General features: G+C 31.0%; 1 protein-coding gene across 1 annotated transcript in view; it reads right to left on the bottom strand.

Moving 5' to 3' along the window:
- Positions 1–8438: 8438 nt before the first annotated feature.
- Positions 8439–26060, bottom strand: part of LOC113391103 (tudor domain-containing protein 5-like) — a gene marked incomplete at its 5' end in the record, with an annotated part of 34331 nt that continues 16709 nt past the window's right edge. Inside the window, 5 exon segments of the mRNA XM_026627070.1 lie at positions 8439–8595; positions 12540–12735; positions 16276–16687; positions 22344–22454; positions 25226–25450. Coding sequence (XP_026482855.1) covers positions 8439–8595; positions 12540–12735; positions 16276–16687; positions 22344–22454; positions 25226–25450 — 1101 coding nt within the window.

Genomic DNA, 26060 nt, shown 5'->3' with positions numbered 1-26060 from the left:
GTACTGCACAGCGTGCGTTATGAGTTGAAAAAAATATATAACTTGTCATCAGTACAGCACAACGATAGTTAGAAACGGAAAAAATAACAAAATTTAATAAAAACTTGTATTTAAACTTTTTAAATAAATTAACATTTATCCTTCAATATTTTATGTCAAAAATGAATCCAACTCGGAGATCGACGACAATTTGAAATATGTCGCGATCGCCAGTCGACTAGAGACCCGGTCGACCAAAGTCGGATCCAAAAAAAAAGTCCAGATAAGACGACCCAATCAGAATCTGCTCCTGGCAAAAGTTGAGTTGACACTCAGTACATTGTGCCAAGTGCAATAAAACAGCTGCTAGGTCGTTATTTCATAATCGACCTTGCAGTATTTCGAAGCGTGTGCTGTATGCATAAATGCCGAATGCATTTATGTTTGGCGCCATCTCGTGCCATGTTTTATAATAACTGGCAGGTTCACCGTGTTCACAGTAAAATTACCAATACGTTTCTTTAATCAAAATGTAACAGTTATATATTAATTAATTATTATTTTTGTATCACTATTTGAAATAAATAATTAGGTACGGTGCAAAAGTTTTTGGTCAAAAAATTAAAATGGAAAAAAATTTTGGGAAAAAATTTTGGACAAAAAAATTTTGGTTCTGAAAAAGTTTTCGAAAAAAACTTTTTGGTCAAAAAAATTTTGATCCAAATTTTTATTTTCCCAAAATTTTTTTGCCCAAATTTTTATTTTGCCAAAATTTTTTTGTCCAAATTTTTATTTTGCCCAAAATTTTTTTGTCCAAAATTATTTGGCCCAATGCTTTTTTTTGTTCAAACTATTTTGGCCCAATTTTTTTTGCCCAATTTTTTTTTTGGCCCAAAATGTTTTTGTCCAAAATTATTTTGTCTTTTTTGTCCAAAATTTGTTTGTTCAAATTTTTTTTGTCCAAAATTTTTTTGTCCAAAATTTTTGGCCCAAATTTTTTTTGCCCAATTTTGTTTTTTGGCCCAAAATTTTTTTGTCCAAAATTATTTGGCCCAAAATGTTTTTGTCCAAAATTTTTTGTCCTTTTTTTGCTCAAAATTTTTCGTCCAAAATTTTTTCGTTCAAAATTTATTTGTCCAAAATTATTTGCCCAAAATTTTTTTGTTCAGAATATTTTTGAACTAAAAAAGACGAGATAATTTTGGACAAAAAGATTTTGGGCCAAAAAACAAAATTGGGCAAAAAAATGGGCCAAAAAAATTTGGACAAAAAAAAATTTTGGACAAAAAAAAATTTGGACAAAAAATACTTTGAGCAAAAAAGAATTGGGCAAAACAATTTGGGCCAAATAATTTTGAACAAAAAATTTCGGACAAAAAAAATTTTGGACAAAAAAAAGGCAAAATAATTTTGGACAAAAACATTTTGGGCCAAAAAAATTGGGCCAAAATATTTTGAACAAAAAAAAGAATTAAGCAAAAAAATTTTAGACAAAAAAAAATTTGGACAAAAAAGACAAAATAATTTTGGACAATAACATTTTGGGCCAAAAAACAAAATTGGGCAAAAAAAATTTGGGCCAAAAAATTTTGGACAAAAAAATTTTGGACAAAAAATATTATGAACAAGAAAAAGAATTGGGCAAAAAAATTTTGGGCCAAATAATTTTGGACAAAAAAATTTGGACAAAAAAATATTGGCAAAAAAATTTTGGATAAAAAAAGACAAACTAATTTTGAACAAAAACATTTTGGGCAAAAAACAAAATCGGGCAAAAAAATTTGGTCCAAAAAATTTTGGACAAAAAATATTTTGAACAAAAAAAAAGAATTGGGCAAAAAGATTTTGGGCCAAATAATTTTGGACAAAAAAAATTTGCCAAAAAAATTTTGGGCAAAAAAAAGACAAAATAATTTTGGACAAAAACATTTTGAGCCAAAAAACAAAATTGGTCAAAAAAAAATTGAGCGAAAAAATTTTGGACAAAAAATATTTTGAACAAAAAAAGAATTGAGCAAAAAAATTTTGAGCCAAATGATTTTAGACAAATTAAAATTTTGGACAAAAAAAAAGACGGTTAATAAAGGTGCATTTCTATACGCTAATTACCAGTGGTGTTGTCGAGCCGGAACGCACCGGAACGTCGTTCCGGCTAATCATTTTTGAGCCGGAACGCGTTCTGGCAAAAAGGTTTAAAAAAATTGCTACATACAGAAATTGAATTTTATAAATTATAATTTAACTAATTTTTATTAAACGTTCCTATTATTGTAATAAACATACATATATGTGCACAAATGGATTTTGTAATGATTTTTATTTCTTTCCTTTTCGAAAGGAACCGGCACAAACATGGAAACCGGTTTTCTAACTTTAGCGTGCCAGCAAAAAAAAATTAGCACAACACCACTGCTAATTACAATGACAAACCGATCATGTCATATTTGAAGTAAGGCTTTAATTACATTATTGTTTTTAAATATATACATATTTTAATGCTGTTATAATTATATGATTTATAATTTATCATCGCACTCTTTTTTTCATTTTCTTCAGCTATCATCATTTCATCTTGAGCAGGCTCGATGCATCTTGTGAAACTTGGTTTCAATACAAGTCAATTTATCTGAAATAAACTTTTTCTTTCAATATTACATGTCATGGATTTATATCCATGCTTTTTCACTAAAATCAAACGCGGATCTTTTTGACATGAAATATTGAAAGGAAAAATGTGTATGTTTTTCACACGTTTAATTTAAGTGAAAAAGCATGGAACATTGAAATACAAATGAAATGTATAATACAATAAAATGTACACAGTGTCTGTTCGTGCGCCTGGTCTGATGCGATTTGAATTGATAATAATTAATCAAGTAATTATAAAAGTATAATGAATAATTCAAAATAATCATGTCTAGCATTGTGAATTAGTAATAATAATTTTAATTCAATATTAGTAAAATATTCATTTGTAATAAAACATAGACTTAAATATAGAAAATAAAAAGATGTATAATGCAATTAAAATGCCATCTTATCGTGCCAGAACAAAACTCAAAATTTAGTTTTTCTACTAAGCAAATTAACCTTTTCTATAAAAAATGCTAATAATTATTATTATAATAATATAACTTACAAGTACAAGCTATAGTAACGATATTTTATATCAATATATTCAAAAAAATTACAGATGATTATTAGAGTAGTTAAAAAAAGAAAAAAATGGAAACCAACTCCCACACAGCACAAGCGCGAGTCAGGATAGTAGAATACTCCTTCTCACATCCTCTTGCCCTCGCTTGATTCGTTCTTAAGAATCTGCATTTGTTAAACTCTTATTATCTCCGTAACATATATTTAAATTATGTTGGTAGCAAACTTACCAATTATATGCTGCATTTGCATATCCATTCTTGCCATGCATCTTTTCGTTTCCTCCTGTCCTCTCTGGATTCGTGAGATTCTTGAGAATCTGCATTTGTTAAACTCTTTCATTATATTCATAATATATATTACATTTCATTAGCAGCAAGCAACTTACCCATTATCTGCTGCAATTACATATCTTTTCTGTGCTCCTTGTTCTGTCCTCTTTCCTCTTCATCTGTTCTTGGGAATCTGTATTTGTTAAACTTTTTCATTATCTTCATAACATATATTACATTACATTACATTAGTATCAACTTACAAATTATCTGCTGAACTTGAACACCCAACCATAGTTCTCCGACACTACTGCTCCCAGCTGCTTATAAATCCCACAAGTAGTTGATTCTTAAAATTTATTCTTATGTATTATGTATGTTAATTCTTAAATTTATTATTAACATTACAATACTTACGAGTATTAAACATCAATCTTTTGGCAGTGGCTGAAGGTGGTTGAAGCTTGAATACCTAAAATGTATTTTTAGATAAATTAGCGTCAATTAAAAACTGAATTCATTTAATATTTTCACTTACTTCTGGGCCGTCCATAAATCAATGGTGTATTATTGGCAACACAAAGTACCTCAGGTGGTGGTGGTAAACTACTATACTCTAGTTCCTCTACTTCTTCCTCTTCACTGCTGCGGTGAATTCTTTTGCGTTCACGTGTCTGGATCTTCTGCAACTCTATGTCCGATGTGGTGTCAGAGTGTTTCTCGACCTCCTTTACCTCATCCATTGCCAACTAAAATACATACGCAGACACGATATATTACAAATATTCTTGATACATTTGTTATCAATTATTCCACTTTATTCACCGGTTGATGCAAAAACTCGCTCAATTTTAAACACTACCCATGTAGCGGGCGGAGTAAAATGTTCCCTCATATCCTTCACTGATCGATAGAAAAACACCATGTCCTTGTAGATTGGGAATAAACAGCTACCTTTAGTACTGTTATACCAATTGCTCGCAATAACGTTGACTCCATCCTTGAAATCAACAACCATGTAGGGTTTCTGACTCATCTAAATCAAAAGTAATCATGGTAATCTCTAAAATTATGAGTATTATATAGTATATAATATATACTATGAAACACAATTTGTAAATATTCGAACTTTATCCTGAACTCCTAAAATCTCTTGAACTATGAAACACAATTTATACACAATTTATAAATATTAGAACTTTATCCTGAAATCTCTTGAACTAGATCAACAAACTATTGAAATGAATCAGCAAACTCTTGAAATAAATCAGCAAATTCTTAAACTAAATCCTGGAAGAAATCTGTTAACTTCTGAGAGAAATCTGTTAACTCCTGGAAGAAATCTGTTAAATGTATTAAAATATAAAACAAATGTATTGAATTCTGAAATAAATGTATTCAATTCTTTAGCGAAACTTCAAGTATTGAAACACTTAGTTCCTGGCAAATCTGGTCAATTCAAATAATGAATATAAATTAATTTCAACAGAATAATGAATGATGATAACCTCTTTCAGTGGCGGCGGAGAAATCAAAAATAATCTTTCTATTTAGGAATTAAAATGGCCCCTACCTGGTGTCATCATGAAGTTAGGTGCACGCTACCAAGGTCACAGGCTAGACAACATAACAATAATGAAATAAATATAAAATATAACAAATAATACATCTACTATCAATAACAACAACTTACTATCATTACATTGAAAATGCCGCATATTTTCCATTTCTGTCCCAAGAGGAAATGCTACATATTTTTTCTTACCTTCTTATTGGCCATGATCCCAAATCCGATATTGAACTCACCATACATTCTCCTATAAAGATGATTTGCATGGATGATCATACAAATCATCTTTAATTTTTAACTCTTTTCCAATAACTACTAGTTCCTGTCTAATTGAACGAAATGCAACATTAATGATAATAATTTTGTCATTAGCCAAAGCACAAAATGAATCTGATTTTTCATTAATATTAAAACTATATGAGCCAGAGGCAAATGTTGAAAAAAAAGGTAAATTTTTGAAAAAAAAAACTTGGAAACAATCCAAGAGGTCCACGATTTTGAAACTGAAATTCAAAATTTTTGAATCGATAAAAACTTAGGAACGCCAAATCGCCAAAAAAAAACTTAAATTGTCCAAACTGTACTGCGTGTGATAAAAATTGTAAAAAGTTATAACTTATCCACTCACCATCTATCATTGAAAACCTTATAAAATCATGGACTGATTTCCAAACTGAACTAGTGCTGTATGACATCGTGCCTTAAGGCAAATTGCTGGAGCTTCCCGTGCCGTAACGAAATGTTCGAGGAATATCAAATGTTTTTAAATACATTATTATAATGCTGCTGTAACGTTATCTTTATAAAATTATATGAACTGAATTACAAAGTTATAATTATTTATTTAGAGTATATAAGTGATCTTTAGAACGTTAGCCAGAATTAAAATTAAAATATGAAATAATTTTGATATGCAAAAAAAAAAATTGAAATAAAAGATTTTTTTTCCAAAAGCTCCAAAAGCAATTATTTTGTCAAAACAAGCAGAAAGTTTTTTGAATCATTCAATTCGGATGCTTAGTTCTCTCAAAAACTGCGATTTTTTGCACTTTTAGCTCGGTATCTCCAAAACGATTGGACCTGCCTTTGCCAGAAACTAATCACCACTTCTACCCGTCACTACGAATTGAATGTTTTTTGTATCATTCAGATCGGATGCTCCGTTCTCTCAAAAACTATTTCTATTTTCTGCACTCTTCGCTTAGTATTTCCGAAATAGCTGGACCTGCCTTTGCCAAATACTAATCAGCACATCTCCCTTTAATAGGAATCAAATGTTTTTTAACCATTCAAATCAGTTGATACGTGCTCTCAAAAACGTGGACGAAAAATTGTATCCATACATACATTATATATACACATCACATCCAATTTTTCTGAGGCATGCCAAAATGTTGGAACCTTCTGAAAATGTTCAATTGCGATTTTTGGCCGATTACAATAACTAACTAGTGGGGCGCATGGCATCGTGCCTTAAAGCAAATTGCTGGAACTTCCCGTACTAATTTTTTTTTTAAAAGATTAACATTTTACAAAAAAAAAATTACTCTGAAAAATTAGATTTTTGAGAAACTATAAATTTTTGACAAAAATTTCCTTTTTGAAAAAATAAACTTTTTGAAGAAAAATTTATTTTGAAATATTTTGGAAATTCTGAACTTTTTTTCAAAGCAATCGTACTGCTTTAACTGCATAGAGACGAAATATCAAAGCGCGTAAGCGCCGCATCGCCGCCTAACGGATAAACATTGGTACGGAACCAATAGGAATGTAACAAAAATTATACTTATTGTTAAAATCTCTATAAAATATTTGATAATTTGATGTGCATATGTCTAATGATTATTTTTGACCGCCAAATGGCATTTTTTTTACTAGACCTGCCTTCATGAAAATGTGATCAGTTCTTCATTTTGTTAATATAAGTAACATGTTTTTTAAATTATTCAAATCGGACGCTTCGTTCTCATAAAAACTGAGTTACCGTTTTTTGGCACTTTTTGCCCCATATCTTCGGAACGGCTAAGACCTGCCTTCGCCAAAAATTAATCCTTATCAATACGAATATAGTAATTTTTGAATTAGTCAAATTGCTTCTTGGTACGGAACCAATAGGAATGTAAACAAAATTTATACTTATTGTTAAAATCTCTATAAAATATTTGATAATTTGATGTGCATATGTCTAATGATTATTTTTGACCGCCAAATGGCATTTTTTTTACTAGACCTGCCTTCATGAAAATGTGATCAGTTCTTCATTTGTTAATATAAGTAACATGTTTTTTAAATTATTCAAATCGGACGCTTCGTTCTCTAAAAACTGAGTTACCGTTTTTGGCACTTTTTGCCCCATATCTTCGGAACGGCTAGACCTGCCTTCGCCAAAAAAATCCTTATCAATACGAATATAGTAATTTTTGAATTAGTCAAATTGCTTCTTCCGTGTTCTCGAAATCGAAAATTTGTATCCGAACACACACATACACGCACACACACACACGCACATACATCCATTTTTTCTAAGGTATGTCAACATGTTCAGAAGGTTTTGAAACGTAAAGATATATAACAATTTTCATTTTCGATTTTTTTGCATTTACTATAACTTGCCCCACGGGAAGTTAAAAATAAATTAAAAAAAGAGTAAACTTATTTTAGTAATGCCTCACTTATTATAATCTGAAGATCACAAATAAAAAGTAATAACATAATTACATGAATTCATTTCATAATTAAACAATATTTCTAAAAGTAACAATGATTAATTTTCATACATAACAAATTTTTAAACCCAACTTAGAAAAACAACTATCCGTAAAAAATGGTAAATATGTATATTAGACGTTAACAAATTATTCACAATTGTCGAAACAAGTTGTAATCACAGATAATTCATAATCTATCCTTAAGCTTATAATCGAATATTTGTCTTTATTCATTTTTAAAACATCCTTAAATTTATTTTATTATTTTGGTAATATACTTTTATATCTCTGTATGTTTTTATAGCATGCTTTTGTTTTCATCAAATTGTCATGGATTATATTAAGACTAAAACATATCAGAAAATTATTTGTTTACACAGAAAGAAGTGAAAATATTCACAGACAAATGAAAATTAATAATCTGTATCAACTTTTTCATTGCAATTTGAAATAATAGCTTGAGACAATAAGGATTTAAATATAATCTTTTCTTTGATTAATTACTTCCCCTCAAGTGATTATTCAAATTTAAATAATATCTTAACTTATCAAATAAGACAGAAAAAAGAGGAATGGTTCAGAGAAAGTAAACTGTCTAAATAACAAATTTCAATTACAATTATATAAAATATAAAACTTTCAACAACACAAACACAAAATAACAAGTCACAAGTTAATAGTCATCTTAAAACTAAAACGATTATTCTGCAACCATAATTAATACTTCTTATGTTCATAATTTAAAATTTAAGCTCACTCAGAACAGGCAACATCTTTAAAAATACTCTCAACGTCTTCAGACACTTTTGGATTACTTATTTTGAATGCATAAAGAATCATATCCAATGATCGAAGCGGAGGAGTTAACTGTAATACTGAATCATCCTTAACTTCTATCGGGATGTTAGCTCTGAAATATAAAACCTCCTTTATATATAAAAATAGATGTATATATGTTATAGACCTTATACTACATGGACTGCTAATAGAGCACAAAATAAGTTCTCAAACATAGAAGGGTATGTGACGTCACTTGCTGAGCGAAGCGAACATGCCGACGACAACTGCGGAACTCTCCCGATTAATTAAATGTCATGTCATATGTTTTATTAACTTCCCGAAGGAGAAGTTTTTCATAAAAAATCCGATTCGCTAATTTAATGTTTTCTCGACGTTTCAAGTCGTTCTGAATCGGACGAGACCAAATTTGGAAAAAAGATGTGTGTGTGTATGTGTGGCGGTATGTGAAAAGATTTTTGCCGTAAATCGACGTTTCTCAGAAACGAATTTAAAAAATTTAAAAGTCATTCGATGTATCTCGATGAGAACTAGCGTTTATCAGTTTTGCGCGACGATCGGCCGAGCCGTTTCTTTGTAAATCGCAGAAAAGTGAAAAAAATGTTCGTCCACGTTTTAGCCCGCAATTCTGAATCGATATGAAAATTCAAAAACCATTCAAAAATATTGGTTGGGAATCGTGCTGATTAGTTTTTGGTAGAGATCGGCCGGGCCGTTTTCTTAAATTCAATTTTTAATAAAATGTTAAAATAATTTTTTTCGACGATTTTTTTATTATTTCTTTAGTGATAGATACCATAGTCTTCTAGATCATACTAAAATATTACGGCCCTACGACAACTCGTTTACTTTAAAAATTCGTCAAAGTTTGCAAAAATTGGTTTCGTTTTTTTGGCATTTGTCAAAATTAGACCTTTCATCGATGTTTGCCTCTCAAAAACGCCTAAACCGATTTTAGAAATTTAAAAGCCATTTGATGTGGTCTCAATAAGGACTATCGCTTTGTCAGTTTTGTGAGACAATCTGCCCAGCCGTTTCTTTGTAATTTGAAACCTCAAACTACCGAACCGATTTTCTCTTAGAAAATATTTCGTTAACTAGTTTGTTCGTTTTCAGTTATGTGTTATAAATCCACTCGGAATACTGTTAATCACTCATAAATTATTTTTTTTATGATTTAAGTCGATTATTTACACATATCGGGAAGTTCATTTAACTTGCCGCAAGACAAAATACCAATACCAACTAGTTCATCTCAATTTTCGTCACCGAAGTTTTGACAGACAGATTGTGATTGAGTTTTTTTGAGCCTATGAAAAGCTCAATTTGACAAAAAAAAATTAATTTCATCAAAGGATGTACAACTCTGATACTTCAATTTTCTTTTTCTTCAAATGCGAGTTTGAAAATACATGCACGCAATCCTCAATTTTCACCTTCCTACCCAACACTTCCAATTTCATTAATAATTTTTAACCTGATCGATAACCGGTCAATTATGCTATTTTAGTCGACGTTCACGAAATTTCGATCAGATTTTTATGTTTATCACTTCTGATCATCCTCTAAATTTTTTTAGAATTTTCTTTACTAGATACAAATTTAATTAGTATCTTATATTATTTTTCAGCAAAGTGAATAGTTATAATGAACTGGATTGTGATAAATAAAGAAACATATGAAATGCTTGAGTTGTCTTATTTCAATATTTCTTGCACAAAACCCCAACAATGAGAGTTTCAATTAGGTTCACAATTTTTTAACTTCCCGTAGGGCAAGTTATAGTAATCGAAAAAAAATCGAAAATGAAAATTTGTATATATCTACGTTTCAAACCTTCTGAACATTTTGGCATACCTTAGAAAAAACGTGTGTGTATGTGTGTGTGTTCGGTTACAAATTTTCGTCGACGATTTCGGGAACAGATGAATCGATTTGAAACAATTAAAAAAAACATTCGATTCGTATTGATAAGGAGACGTGCTGATTAGTTTTTGGCGAAGGCAAAGTCTAGCCGTTCCGAAGATATGGGGCTAAAAAATGCCAAAAGCGGTACTCAGTTTTTAAGAGAACGGAGCGTCGGATTTGAATAATTCAAAAAACATTTACTTGTATTGACAAGATGAAGAACTGTTTGAATTTTTGGAAAGGCAGGTGCAGCGGTTATTGACTATCAATAAAAATAAGTTAAAAAAATGAAAATGAAAAACTGATCAAATTTCATGAAGGCATTTCTAGCGGTTTCAGAGATCTAGTAAAAAAAGTAAAAAAAATGCCATTTGGCGGTCAAATGATCATTAGACATATGCACATCAAAATTATCAGATATTTTATAGAGATTTTAACAATAAGTATAAATTTTGTTTATGCATTCTATTGTTCCGTACCAATGTTTATCCGTTAGACGGCGACGCAGCGCTTACGCGCTCGATATTTCATCTCTATGCAGTTAAAGCAGTACGATTGCTTTGAAAAAATGTTCTAAATTTCCAAAATATGTTCAAAATAATTTTTCTTCAAAAATTTATATTTTTGCAAAAAAAAAGTCAAATTTGTCAAAAATTATAGTTTCTCAAAAATCTAACGTTTTCAGAGGATTTTTTTTTTTTCAAAAATGTTAATCTTTTTTTAAAACAAATATTTTTGGTACTGGAAGTTCCAGCAATTTACCTTAAGGCACGACGCCATACGCCCCACTAGTTTCAAACAATTTACAACACTTTCCTATAAGTAGTCTATGACGCATTGCTACATGCAACTTTTTCGAAAGCCGCACTAAAATCTTACTTTAACTAGTTGAAAGTGGCATTTAGCCTTAAGGCAAGTTCCACGAACTTCCCGATAGGTGTAATAATTGTAATTATGACTTAATCAGCCGAAATTGAGACTCATATATTTAGATGAAATTTTCAACTGCACGATTACGTATAACATATATGCACGTAGTCACTGATATTTAATGCTTTTAATTAAATTAATAGTAACATTTTTTTAAAAACTAAAGAAGTTTTGTAGACTTATTTTTCCGCCCAAAAAATGACTTTTAACCCTTTCCACTCGCGAATTGCAGAATCAAACACATATCGCCGCCGGACGCCGGAGTGGCGGTATCCGAGTGGAAAGGGTTAAATTTGTGATATTCAAATTTTGACTCATCACATCACAAAAGCGACTTGTGACACAAATGACTACCATTTTTTTCAAACTTGATGAATTTGGAAAAATGAACTACTTGCCGTAGGGCCGTGAAATTGTAGTATGTTTTTCAAGACCAAAATTTTCACCAGCTAATTACGAAGAAACGGCTCAGCCGATCTTTGTCTAAAATCGATTAGCACGATTCCCAAATAATATCATTCGAATTGAAACGTTGAATTTTTAAAATCCAGTCAGAATTTTTGACTGAAACGTGGATGAAAACTTTCCACTTCTCTCTTAATTACTAAAAAACGGTTCGGCCAATCGTCGCGCAAAACTGAGAAACGATAGTGATCATCGAGGAACCTCGAATAGTTTTTAAATTTTTGAAATCGGTTCAGGCGTTTTGAAAAAACGTCTATGAAAGGTGTAATTTTGACAACCGCCACGAAAAACGCTACTAAATTTCTCAAACTTTAACAAATTTTTAAAATTAAACGACTTGTCGTAGGGCCATATTATTTTAGTATGATCTATAAGGCCATGGTATCTATCATCAAAAAAGAAACCATAAAAATCGCCGGAAAGAAAATTCAACGGTTAATTACAAGAACTTCTGCTAGCGAATCTTTTCGAAAAACTAATCAGGTCGATTCCCAACCAATATCTTTCGAACGGTTTTGAATTTTCAAAATCGATTCAGAATTGAGAGCTAAAAGGGCGACAAAAAACTTTTCATTTTTCTGCTATTTACAAAGAAACAGCTCGGCCGATCGTCGCGCAAAACTAACAAACGACAGTCCTCATCGAGATACATTGAATGGCTTTTAAATTTTTGAAAACAAAAACTTCTTGTTCGGGAAGTTAAAGAATGCTCACGATAAATCATCGGTCTCTTACAAAAGTTTTACAACTTACCTCTGGAACTCCAAAAATATTTCAGGATGTGATTCTAAAGTGATTTTGACACTTCTGCATTTCAAACCGGCGATGTTCATTTTTGTTGCGATTTCCTCTGATGTATAATTTGGCATTAATTTTTTAATGAATTCTTCTGTCAGCACATAAATTCTGTAGTTGACGACAGTGCAGTACATGTCGTGTCCACCAATGCCTAAGGAGATAAAAATATTAGATGTACTATATATAATAGTAATTTTCCTATTTATAAAATTTATATTTTCAGGAGTTTTGCTTGAAAATCCGACTTGCTAATTTTATGTTTCTTCAAAGTTTCAAGTCATTCTGAATTCGTATGAAGCCAAAATTGAACTAGTAGTGTATGGCATCGTGTCTTAAGGCAAATTGCTGAAACTTTCCGTGCCTTAATGAAATATTCAAAGAATATGAAATGTTTTCAAATTATTTATACTGTATTATTTCAAATTATAAATACTGTAAGATTCATTATTCGTATTTTATGGACAAACTATAAGAGCTTTTAATTTGAACGATGACGCTTATATAACTTTACATGAAAAGTAAATAGAGAAAACTTAATCAAGCGGAGTTAGAATTAAAGACCTTATTTCATATTTCTAAGAAGTCTAGTGGTGCATGGCATTGTGCCTGAAGGCAAATTGCTGGAACTTCTCGTACCGTGATTAAACATTCGAGGAATTGAAATAAATAATAATTGTTTCACATAATTTCAAACATATTATTTATTATAAATACATATTGTAAATTAAATTGGGCGATGAGCGTATTCTTCAAACATCTTATGTGTATGTTTACAAGAAATTTGAAATTTTTTGAAAAAAATAATTGATTATTTTGATAGTTTTTCAAGATTTTGAAACTTTTTGGATTTTTTGGAAAAAATCGTTTTTTTTATATTATGTGAAAACAATTTTTTTTTGAAAATTTTGAAATATTCTCAAATTTTTCAAAGATCTCGATTTTTTTAAAATTTTGATATTTTTTGAAATTTTTCAAAATTTAGATTTTTTTGAAAATGAAAAATTTCGAAGATGAAATTTTTGTAAAAGCATTTTTTGCACATAGTCTACACAAGCAAAAGGTTTTCTGAATTAATCTAATCGGATAATCCGTTCGTTCTCTCAAAAACTGCATTACCCTTTGCGCTTCATACAAATCGGTTATTCCATACTGTCCAAAATGTCGAGAACATTTGTTTGAACCATATAAATGAACTTCAAAGTTAAAAACCTGGTACGGAACCCAAAAAAATAACACAAAATGTTAATTTAATTATTATTACATTATTAAAATTTCTATAAAATATCAGATAATTTGATGTGAATATGTCTAATGAATATCTTTGACTGCCAAATGGCGTTTTTTTTATAACTTTTTTCATTGAGAGTCCATAACCTAGACTTGCCTTGGCCAAAAACTAATCACGTCTCTTTATCAATACTAATCGAATGTTTTTTGAATTATTCAAATCGGTTGATTCGTGTTCCCGAAATCGACGAAAATTTGTATCCGCACACACACATCCATTTTTTCTAAGGTATGCCAAAATGTTCAGAAACCTTGGAACGTAAAGATATATAAACATTATCATTTCCGATTTTTTTGCGATTACTATAAATTATCGTACGGGAAGTAAATAAACTTAATTACGAAGATTGAATTTTCAAAATGTAATAATTATAATATAAGTAAACTTTGGAGTTTCGGCTAAAATTAAAATCAAAATCCGAATTATTTCGATATTAAAAAATAAAAATTATTTTGATAATTTGAAAAAAATGCTTTTCCCAAAAATAATAATTGTTTCGTCAACACGAGCAAAATGTTTTTTGAATCATTCAAATCGGATGCTTAGTTCTCTATAACTAAAACTACTAAACTATGTACCAAAAACTATATTTTTTTGTACATTTACCTCTATATCTTCGAAATGGCTGGACCTGCCTTTGCCAAAAACTAATCACCGCTTCTCCCTACCAATACAAATTGAATATTTTTTGGATCATTCAAATCGGATACTCCGTTCTCTCAAAAACTCGTTTTCTATTCACTGCATTCTTTGCTCCGTATCTCCGAAACGACTGGACCAACTTTTGTCAAGAACTAACCAGCATGTTTCCTCATCAATAAGAATCAATTGCTCAAATCAGTTGATCCGTGCTCCCGAAAACGTAGACGAAGGATTGTGTCCATTCATACGCGCGCACACACACTCTCGTTGTTTTTTTTTTCTAAGGTATGCCAAAATGTTCAGAAACCTATAAAACGTTGAGATATGCAAAAATATTCATTTTCGATTTTTTAACGATTACAATAACTTACCCTACTAGAAGATTATCTTACTGATGTCTAATGTTGGAAGCCCTAAACAAATCAGAAGGATATTACTATCATCAGTGGTTACTTGGGTGCTGACATATGGTATCTCCATATGGGCTGATGCTCTCAAAACTCAAAAATCGAGGAGAATGGCAGGACCTATATATCATCTGAGTGCTTTAAAAATTGCTTGCGCATTCCGCACAATATCGGAGAAAGCAGTGTGCGTCATTTCAGGAACTCTGCCTCTCTTAGCAGAAGAAAAACGGGCAATTTACCACAGAAGACATCAACAACTGAGTCCTAAAAAGTTGAGATTAGAAGAACGGCAGCATTGACCGATGGCAGCAACTGTGGGATGCCGCAGTGAAGGGCATCGTCTCATTCCAAACATGAAAGTCTGGATAAATCGCAAGCACGGAGAAGTGAATTATTACACTACGCAAATGCTACCTGGACATGGCTGTTTTCGAGCCTACCTACACCGCTTCAAGCATGATGGCATGATAGCCGAATTGTCCATATTGTTTGGGCGAAATCGAAGATGCTGAGCACGTGTTCTTTGTGCGCTCGCGATGTAGAAGAGATATTGAGCCGAAGAATTACTCCAGATACTGTTGTAGAAGTGATGCTGAAAACTGAGTCTGTCTGGGACGCAATAGACAGATTTTCAAGAGAAGTGCTAATTGACCTGCGATCTATGGAAGGAGAAACGGCAAATGAGACAAGAATGATAACATTCTAGATTCTCCCCCCACAAAGGAATGCCTAACGCGGTTTCCGTAGGAATTAGAGGCCAGAGATAAGCGGAGGTCTTAGTCGGTATTATACCCAGGCGGTGTCGAGTGCGACTTAGCCAAACAAAAGACGCTATACAAAAAAAAAGGTATGCCAAAATGTTCAGAAACCTTCAAAACACTTATTAACCCTGCGGGAGTTAACAAGCCCATTTGTTACAAAGACTTTTTATGTCACAAGCGCGCGGCCTCGTGATGATAAAAGTTAATAAATTTTTATATTCGAAAGACTTTTCGAAGGTCTCTAATATTTTAGTTTGTGCACAAAGCTTTCAATTGTTTGAAATCGGTTCAGTATTTTTGGCGCAAAAGTTACACATTTCTAAAGAAGCGGCTCAAACTACCAAATCAACGCGAGTCCTTATTGAATTTCACAATGTTGGATGTTTCACCAAATGGATGCACCCATTTTGGAAAAGACATCCACAAAAGGGTAAACTTACATTCCAATTTCAGTGAAATTAGCAAGTCGGATTCGCTGACAAAAACAAACTTCTCCTTTCTATTTAAACATGATGTATATTTGTAAATTCTAATTAAAAATCTTATATCACAATTAAACAATTAACATTTACATGCAAAATATTCAAACTTACTATAAACTCTCAAATGTTCAAGCCCTTCCGTGTCTGTCTCCCCCGAGGACGCAGAAGGCACTTCAGCATTCACAGGATCATTATTATAAGGAAGAGCATTCTTATCCAAATTCTCGATCCACTCCTTTTCCTTCTCTGTCTCAGCATACCTATATCGATTGATCATAAAATGGCCACAGCAATTTAAATTATTATTGGTCAAATCCAGATTATAAATCTCCTTATAAGTTTGTTTTAGGAATCTTTTAATCTCTCGTATAATGAAATAAAGATTGTAGCCATTCTTCTCGAGTCGAAGAAGATCTGAGTAGGTGTATGTGCTGCCATTTTCTAAATCGCTGAACATTGGTAGTAGGTAGTCCATGAACATTCGACAGTTGCCTGGTTGGGGTTTTGTGATACAATAAGCGTCCTTGAAGAAAAAAAAGGAAAAAACGGTTTAGTTTGTTGGAAAATATTTATTTAAAAAATATTTTTACATAATAGGTATTAGTCATAGTATTTTAATGTATTGTTAGTAAAATAAAAAATTATACATGATTTAAATTTTCTCTTATTGCTTCATTATTCTTGTTATAGTAAAATCTCGATTAACCGGACTATTTGTTTTCGATAGGCATTCGGATAATCGAATGAATGAAGAATAATGTGTATTTATTAAAAATAACAAATACATACATAGATTTCAACAAAAATAATGTTTATTAAGAAATTGAAACTTCCTTATGTATGTACATTAGGGCGGGTCGATTTGTATGGGTCAAAAAGTACTAGGGATCAAAATAAGATACCCTATCTCTAAAATTAATTCTGATGTCCCGTGCATTTACCCAAAGATTGTGAGTCAAATTTTGAAAAATCCTGTCTTGGCTCCTTTAGAGCGCCCCAATAGTGTCCAAATGTATGACTGACCCCCAGTAACTTTGAAAGGCTGATCGACCCATACCTATAGTTTACCCCCTGGGGCTGCCCTTTAGAGCTCCCTCATACAAAAGTAGCATCATTCTGGGTACTAAATTATGACAAAAACCAGCGATTTATTATTATTATAAAATTTATTTAATCATAACATATGTAAAACTTAAAAATTATTGTTTGAAGTCGTTTTTGGTATCAAGTCTGAAGAATTTTGCACGGCTCTCTAAAATCGTCACCGTAACAGCCTCTATAGAAACGCTGATACAAAATGCATTAGATTTTTTTTTTGCATAGTTTTATTTAGAAAAATTGAAACAAAAATTTTTAATTTTTTTTTGTGAAAAAGTGTTTTGTGTGTGTATGAATTGATATTTAAAAAAAATTGTTTAAAAAAATCATTTTTTCTGAGTGAAGTACCAAAAAACAATGACTTTTCGCAAATTTTTTTTATGGAAGACGTCTAAGGGGCGGTTCCAGGAGGACCGTTACACCCATAGGCATGGGTGGAACGGTCTTCCAAAGTTAGTTGGGGGTCGTTCACACATTTGGACGCAATTGAGACACTTTAAAATGGGTCAAAATGGAATTATTCAAATTTTAACCCTTATCTCTGGGCTAATGCACGGGGCATTAGAATTCATTTTAGTGGTATGGTTTCTTCAGCAAAATATCTTATTTTAATCCTTAAAATCAGAAAATCATATGTGCCTAAAAGACTTTTTTGACCCATACAAATTGACCCGCTATAATGTACATGCATAAGAAAGTTTCTAATTCTTAATAAACATTATTTTCGTTGATGTCTATGTATGTATTTGTTATTTTTAATAAATACATAACATTATTCTTCATACCTTCTATTATCCGGATTTTCGATTATCCGAATGCCTATCGACAACAATTAGTCTAGTTAATCAAGGCTCAACTATATTATTATGATTTAGGCAAGTCGTATTAATTCATGTCAAGTAGTATAAATCATTAATGGGTAGTTTATATATTATAAAATAACTCATCGTTTCGATCACAATCTTTAAAATGCTTTTTTGTAACAACTCTTCATTTAATCAAATAGTGTTAAATATAAATAGTAACAAATATAAATATAAAAATTGTGAAAAAGATAAAAAATTGGAATGATTAAATTATTATAGACTAACCTAGATAAAATTATTAAAAAATCTAAACTAATTTAGATAAAATTATTTTTCTTTATAATACATGTTAAAACTCATTTCTATTTCAGAAATAAGTCTTATTATAGTCACAATAAATATGTACAAAAATCTAAATATAAATTATTCACACCGATATAATTTCAAATACACCTACATCCCTTTGCGTCGATTTTTTTGCGTTCTTTTCTAGATTTGCGCTTTTGCTAAATTGATACAAATTATCAGTATAAGAGTTCGTTACATTTTCGAAGTTTCGTTACGTTAGATTCGATTTTTTTTTTAAATATTTTTTTTTTAATTTGAAGGAACCTTGCATAATAAATTCTCTAACCAACCTAAGTAACTAAGGCTGCAGCAATGTATTAATGAAGATGAAAAGATGTCAGAGATGACCGATCTTGGAAGGACCAAGTTTAATGGGGAAATTCTGACATAACAGAGCTCATAAAATAGCGTTGTCATGGCAACTCTCACTTATGCTTGTTCTTGGTAGTAAAAATTATGTAAATGTCAATCTATTTGTGGTGCGATCAGGCATTTTGTACATATAAACAAAGCAAGGGAGAATGTTATGATAACCGCATCATCGAAGATTTTGTTATCGTAAGATTCTTCCTTGCTTGTTTATATGTGAAATACGCCTGATCACACAGCAAATAAAAAGACATTCTTATGATTTTCACTATCAAGAACAAGCATAATAAAACGTTGCCATGACAAAGCTATTTTATGAGCTCTGTTCGGCAGAATTGCCCCATAAATCTTTATTGACAAAAGTATAGTGTTCTTTAAAAGTAAAATTAAAAAAAGGCCCGACAAAAATGCATGTCTAACCAAGATACATCAATCATGGTTTTACACGTTTTCGATCTAACGCGACTTTTGAAAATATTTTGTTAACGAAATTTATCAAATTTGCATTTGCACAAAATTATAAACACTGAACTATAATTTATTTATATCTACAATAACATTTTCTACAATAACATTACGGTTACTAATTTTTAGTAGTATGAAAATATGAGAACTCCTCGTTTTATGATAAAAAAACTAATATCATCAATGTTTGCACAATTGATAGAAAAGTAAATTGCTAATTTTATTTTTATTTTCAAACAAAAATATTTGTAATTTGTACTTTATATATTTGTTTTATTATTGAAATAAATTAATATTATTATAATTTTTTAAAGTGTTTGATATTAATATTTACTTTTCGTTCTATGTGTTCGTTATCCATCGTATTAACCCTTTCCACTCGGATGCCGCCGCTCAAAATACATATAAATTTCGCAAACCGCAAAAGACAATGACAAAAAGGGCTCGTTTAACACGGTTTTTTCATATAAAAGCGAATTTTTCGAGTAAAACGGTTTTCAATAGAACGTATCTTCCATGTAAAACGGGGGATGAGTGTACTTAAAATTCTCTAATACTAAAAGAAAAAAAAATTCATTAACAACGCTATAGTTTTTTTTTATAAAAGGCATTCTGGCAAAAGAAATCTCTAACGATCAATAAAAAATTCGATCAATTTAAAATTCTTCAATTAAAATTTACTATTGCAACTCAATCTGCAAATTTCTAATAAAGAAGATGACATTGATGGCTAATCAATGAAAAATCTCGAAAGAACAAACAATAAATTGCTATTGCTTAGGTGAAGCGATTAGGGCGGATGCCGAGCACGCCGTTATTCTGTGCAAAAAATGGAAAAAGGGTGGACAAGAACTATGGAGAGAGATAGTAAGGCAAAAAATCATCCTCACAACCAATTTTATAACATTATTGACAAAAAAAGGATATATTGTGCGCTATATAACTATATACAATCAAATAAAATAAAATTTTAAAGAAAACTTATAGAATATATATGACCAATGATTAATGTACGTGTATATAAAGTCAACAAATAAACGATTGAAAAAAAAGCAACTTTAAAATATCATTGACAGAACCCTGTTTTTTTTAGGAATCCTGTCAGTAGGTACGTATGAATATCAATTGTTATTAAAAAGTTTATGACCAATACGATCAATTTAAAATTCTTCAATTAAAAACTACTATTGCAACTCAACCTGCAAATTTCAATAAAGAAAATGAAATTGATAACTAATCACTGAAAATCTCGAAAGAACAAACAATGAATTGCTATTGCTTAAGTGGAGCGACTAAGGCGGATGCCGAGCTCTCCATTGTGGAGTGCAAAAATGGGAAAAGGGTGAGCAAGAACTATGGAGAGAGATAGGAAGGCAAAAAACCTCCCTTCCAACCAATTTTATAACATTATTGACAAAGTAAAGTATATGGTGTGCTATAGCAATCAAAATTAAATTGTAAAGATAACTTATAGAGTATATATGATTAATGTACGCGCTTACAAAGTCAACAAATAAACAATTAAAAAAAACTTTAAATTATCATTGATAGAGCCCTGAATTTTTTTTAAAGGAATCCTGCCAGGAGGTACCTAAGAATATCAATTGTTATAAAAAAAATTCATAACCAATATGATCAACTTAAAATTCTTCAATTAAAAACTACTATTGCAACACAACCTGCAAATTTCTAATAAAGAAGATGACTTTGATGACTAATTAATAAAAATCTCAAAAGAAAAAACTTTTAATTATCATTGGCAAAGCCCTGAAGTTTTTTTAAAAAGGAATCTTGTCAATGGCTGTGAATATCAGTTGTTAAAAAAAAAGTTTATAACCAATATGATCAATTTAGAATTCTTTAATCAAAAACTACTATTGCAACTCAATGCGTAAATTTCTAATGAAGAAGATGATACTGATGATTAATTAATCAATCAATCAATTTTGAAAGAACAAACTTTAAATTATCATTCATAAGGCCCTGAATTTTTTTTAAAAAGAAATCCTGTCAGTAGGTACCTACGAATATCAATTGTTATAAAGAAATTCATAACCAATATGATCAACTTAAAATTCTTTAATTAAAAACTACTGGTGCAACTGCAAATTTCTAATGAAGAAGATGACATTGATGACTAATCAATAAAAATCGGGAAAGAACGAACTTTGAGTTATCATTGACAAAGCCATGAATTTTATTTTAAGAAAGAATCCTGTCAGGAGGTACCTACTAATATCAAATGTGATAAAAAAAATATATTTTGCATACCAATTTGCATACATTATGCTACTGAATCGAACTGAATACTGTCAAAATGTCATGTATTTGCTGTGCATTCAGGTGTTTCATGTTATGAACCTCACTCAGAAAGACCCTGTTATCTAACATCGTTTTTTTTTTACATTTGTGCTGTTTCTAGGTTATGTTTTTTTCTATCTGACAAATTTGCCTAACTGCGCAGCAACCGCATGACTTTTGTCAATATTTAGAACAAAGTATGGTTCTTCATAAGATAGCCTTGCCATAACATTGGATTGTTATGCGGCAGAATCGGTCCCTCAATCTACAAATTTCTAATAAAAAAGATAACATTGGTGACTAATCAATAAACTAAATAAATCAATAGTAATTAGACATTTTTTTTAAAAAAAAAACATCCTGTCTGGAGGTACCCTGAGGAATATCAATTGTAATAAAGATATTTATTTCATGTTGAAAAAAAGCAAGCATTAGATCAGCACCCATTTTGAATCATCAGGCAACTAATATTTATTTTCTATTTCATAAATTTGCATTAATTCAAGCCGAAGTTTTGTAGTTTTATGTATGTATGTCATGCTAATATAATTTTTGTTTCTTAAATATATACTTTGTGCATTTTGCAAAAGTAAGGTGTATGCAGTACAATAGTACAGTCGAATAAAAATTAAATTAGGTGTATGTATCAAGCAATTTTTCAAGTTTCTCGAAAAAGCATTCATCGCTCAAATATTCATCATTATCTAACTCATCATCACTATCGTCACTTTCAATATCATCGTCACTTTGATCATCATCACTGTGATCACTGTCATCCTGCTGATCACTTACCGGGCAAATCGCAGCGTATCCTTTTTTCACTAATATTTCATTTAATGTTAAAGTTTCAGGATTGGTTTTATGGTGCTCGAAATCCTTGATGGTCATCCATATAATATTATTCTGGAAGAGATGAAACAAAATTAATATTAAAAAATCGGCTTCATTTTTTTTTCAACAGTTAATTACAAGAAAACGGCTCGGTAGATTTTCACCTAAAACTAATCAGTATCATTCCCAATTAATATCTTTCGATCAGTTTTTGATTTTTTAAAATCGGTTCGGTAGGATGAGCTTAAATGTGGACGAAAAGTTTAACACTTTTCTGCAATTTACAAAGAAACGGTACGGCCGATCGCCGCACAAAACTCAGAAACGATAGTCCTCATCGAGATACATCGAATGGCTTTTAAATTTTTGAAATAGGTCCAGCCGTTTTAGAGAAAATGTCGATTTACGGCAAAAAATCTGTTCACACACACACACACACACACACACACACACACACACACACACACACATAAACTTCTTCTTCGGGAAGGTAAAAATAACTAGTGGGGTGTATGGCATCGTGCCTTAAGGCAAATTGCTGGAACTTCCCGTACCGTAACGAAATGTTCGAGAAATATTGAATGTTTTCAAATATTGTAACATCGTTTAATATTTATAAGAATTATATAAACTGAATTGCACAATTGAAATTATTTGTTTAAAGTATATTAGATTTTTAGTCAGAATTAAAATTAAAATCTGAATTATTTTCAATATACAAAAAAAAATATTTGAAAACAAAAAAAATTTTGAAAAAAAAATTTGAAACAATTTTTTTCCCCAAAATCAATTATTTTGTTGAAACAAGCAGAAAGTTTTTTGAATCATTCAAATCGGGCGCTTAGTTCTCTCAAAACCTGCCATTTTTTGCACATTTAGCTTTGTATCGACGAAATGGCTGGACCTGCCTTTTTCTGCACTCTTTGCTCTTTATCTCCGTAACGGCTGGACCTACCCCTGCCAAACACTAATCAGCATATCTTCCTATCAAAAGGAATCGAATGTTTTTTGAACCATTCAAATCGGTTGATCCGTGCGCCCGAAAACGTGGACGAAAAAGTGCGGACACACAAAACAGACACACACATCCATTTTTTCTGAGGTATGCCAAAATGTTCAGAAACCTGTAAAACGTGCAGATATGCAAAAATTTTCATTTTCGATTTTTGGCCCATTGCTATAACTTACCCTACGGGAAGTTAATAATTATGTAGCATTTAGTTAAGAAGAAACGGAAAGGCCGATTGTTACTTAAGGCCAATTGCTGGAATTTCCCGTACCGTAATTAAAAATTTCTAAAAGCTTACAAAGGACATAAAATGAAAATTTAGAATTTTTTCAACATTTGTGAAAATTTTGAAAACATGTTTGAAAAAATAGAAAAAATATTAGATTCTTTGAAAATTTCGAAATTTTTGAAAACTTCGAACTTTTCATTGACTGATATTTTTGAAAATATTGAATATTTTGAAGTTTCTTGAAAGTTTTTCATACTTATTCAAGTCGGTTGGTCCATACAATCAAAAATGTCGAGGACATTTGTTTGAACTATATAAGGTAACTTTAAGTAGTGTAAATATTGATACGGAGCCCATAGATATGAAAACATTTGTACTTATTATTAAAATCTCCATAAAATATCGTTAGTTTTATGTACATATCTCTAATGATCAATTTTGTCAGCCTTATATCATTTTTATTACTTTTTATCTAGATCTCCGCAGCCGCTCGATCTGCCTTCGTAAAATTTAATCATTACTTCGTTATGTCAATACAAGTGAAATATTTTTTGAATTACTCAAATCGGATGCTCCGTTCTCTCGAAAACTTTATCGCCATTTTCTGCTTCTTTTGATCCGTACATCCAAAACAGGTAGACCATCCTCTGTTGAAAGCTAATCAGCACGTCCTCTTATCATTAGAAATCAAATACTTTTTGAGTAATTCAAATCGGTTGATCCGTGCTACCGAGAAAGTGGACGATAATTTGTATCCACACACACACACACACACATACAATTGAGGCCTCGTGAAACACTATAGACACATTTGCAACTGAAATGCGAATGGCAATAATTAGAAAAGAAGTATAATTTCAGAGCAAGAATTACACATTATAGATACCTGACTTAAAAAACTGTTTGGCCGATTATCTCGAATACCTGATCAAGGCCCCTCCTTATGGAGTTTTACTGATTGACTTTGAAATTTTTGTAATCGGTTCAGCCGTTTTTAAGAAAACACAACGCATTAGAAAAGCAACTTTTGAAACAATTGTGACTCATCACATTTTCTCAAATTTGATGAATTTTTATAATTAAAGGACTTGTAAGGGCGTAATATTTTAATATGTTTTTTTAAGACCATGACCTCTATCATCATTTTTTTTAACTTACAATCGCTTAGTGTTCGGGAGATAAATTTCAAATAGATTATTTAGAAAATCATTATTTTTCACATGCACAGTTATACGTTGCCTGTTCACGAGTTGGGAAACCATCCGCTTTGTGTTAACGTCAGACCAAAAAACAAAAAATGTGGTTTACCAAAGAGCACTTCAATGAAACGGATAATTTGCGGATTCACTTTCATTTACTTAGAGAAGTTCAACTAAAAAATACTTCATTTTTGTATTCGAAATAAATTCATTACTGTTGTGTAAATAAAATCAAAATTTTCCTTTTCAAACACAAACCAAAAATTTCTTCGTCTTTCTCACGAAACCATCTGGTGGCGAAACGGAGTTCGTCGGGTTTGCTGGTAATTTTATAACAACTCGATAAATTAATCAAAAAAGAATATGTGTAGTATTAAAATAGTCTGTTTCTTATAAAAATTATTACCTCTTCATCAATTTCAGTTGTCAAGCACAGAAGCCTCCTTTCTTCAATTAGTTTAAAGAAGAATCTACAAACAAACAAATCCCAATGTGTGCTATTGTTTGTTGGAATGATGAAGTCGAGACGTCCACGAATGACCTGTTTAGGTAAAGACTGGAAGTCCTTGGATAAATAACGAATCGTAGAAGTGTCTGCCACTATCAGCGATCCGTAGTCAATGAAATACAGCTGAAACATAAAGAGAACGTATAAATTAATTATGAAGCTAAGGTAAGTAGAATTTGGCCCTTGGGCAATATGGTTGACCATCCAGATATGTGGAAGTAACAAATGATTGATATAATCATAAGAATTGAGAAAGGGACCGTCCACTAATCACGTGAGTTTGATAAAAAATCACAAGTTATAGGAGGAGGGAAGGATATAGCAACATACCACTTGTATTTATTTTTTACCTGATTTTTTTAAAAATCAGTTGTGTATGGCATTGTGCCTTAAGACAAATTGCTGGTACTTCCCGTACCAGAATTAGATATTCGAAGGACAAAAATCAGTAATCAATAAAAATTGACCAATAATTTACAACAATTGTTTTATACATTTTTAAATAGATAATTATAATCACTATATATTTTATTGTTCATAAAATATAGGATCTCATCGCTCAAAGCACTTGAGCAAGTTTACATTAGCAAGACGTGTCGAATAAATCTATCTGAGGATATATTTCTTACGATTAGAATACCGCATTTGAAATATATATCGTACATTTTGAAACAGAATTGTAAATTTAAAATTCATATTTGAAGTATAAATCTTCAATTTTTGAAAATTTTGA

Source organism: Ctenocephalides felis, unplaced genomic scaffold (assembly GCF_003426905.1).
Source record: "Ctenocephalides felis isolate EL2017-DRISC unplaced genomic scaffold, ASM342690v1 CF-g0.4_SCAFFOLD_00845, whole genome shotgun sequence".
NCBI classification, from domain to species: domain Eukaryota; kingdom Metazoa; phylum Arthropoda; class Insecta; order Siphonaptera; family Pulicidae; genus Ctenocephalides; species Ctenocephalides felis.
This window is presented reverse-complemented; position numbering and strand designations above follow the sequence as displayed.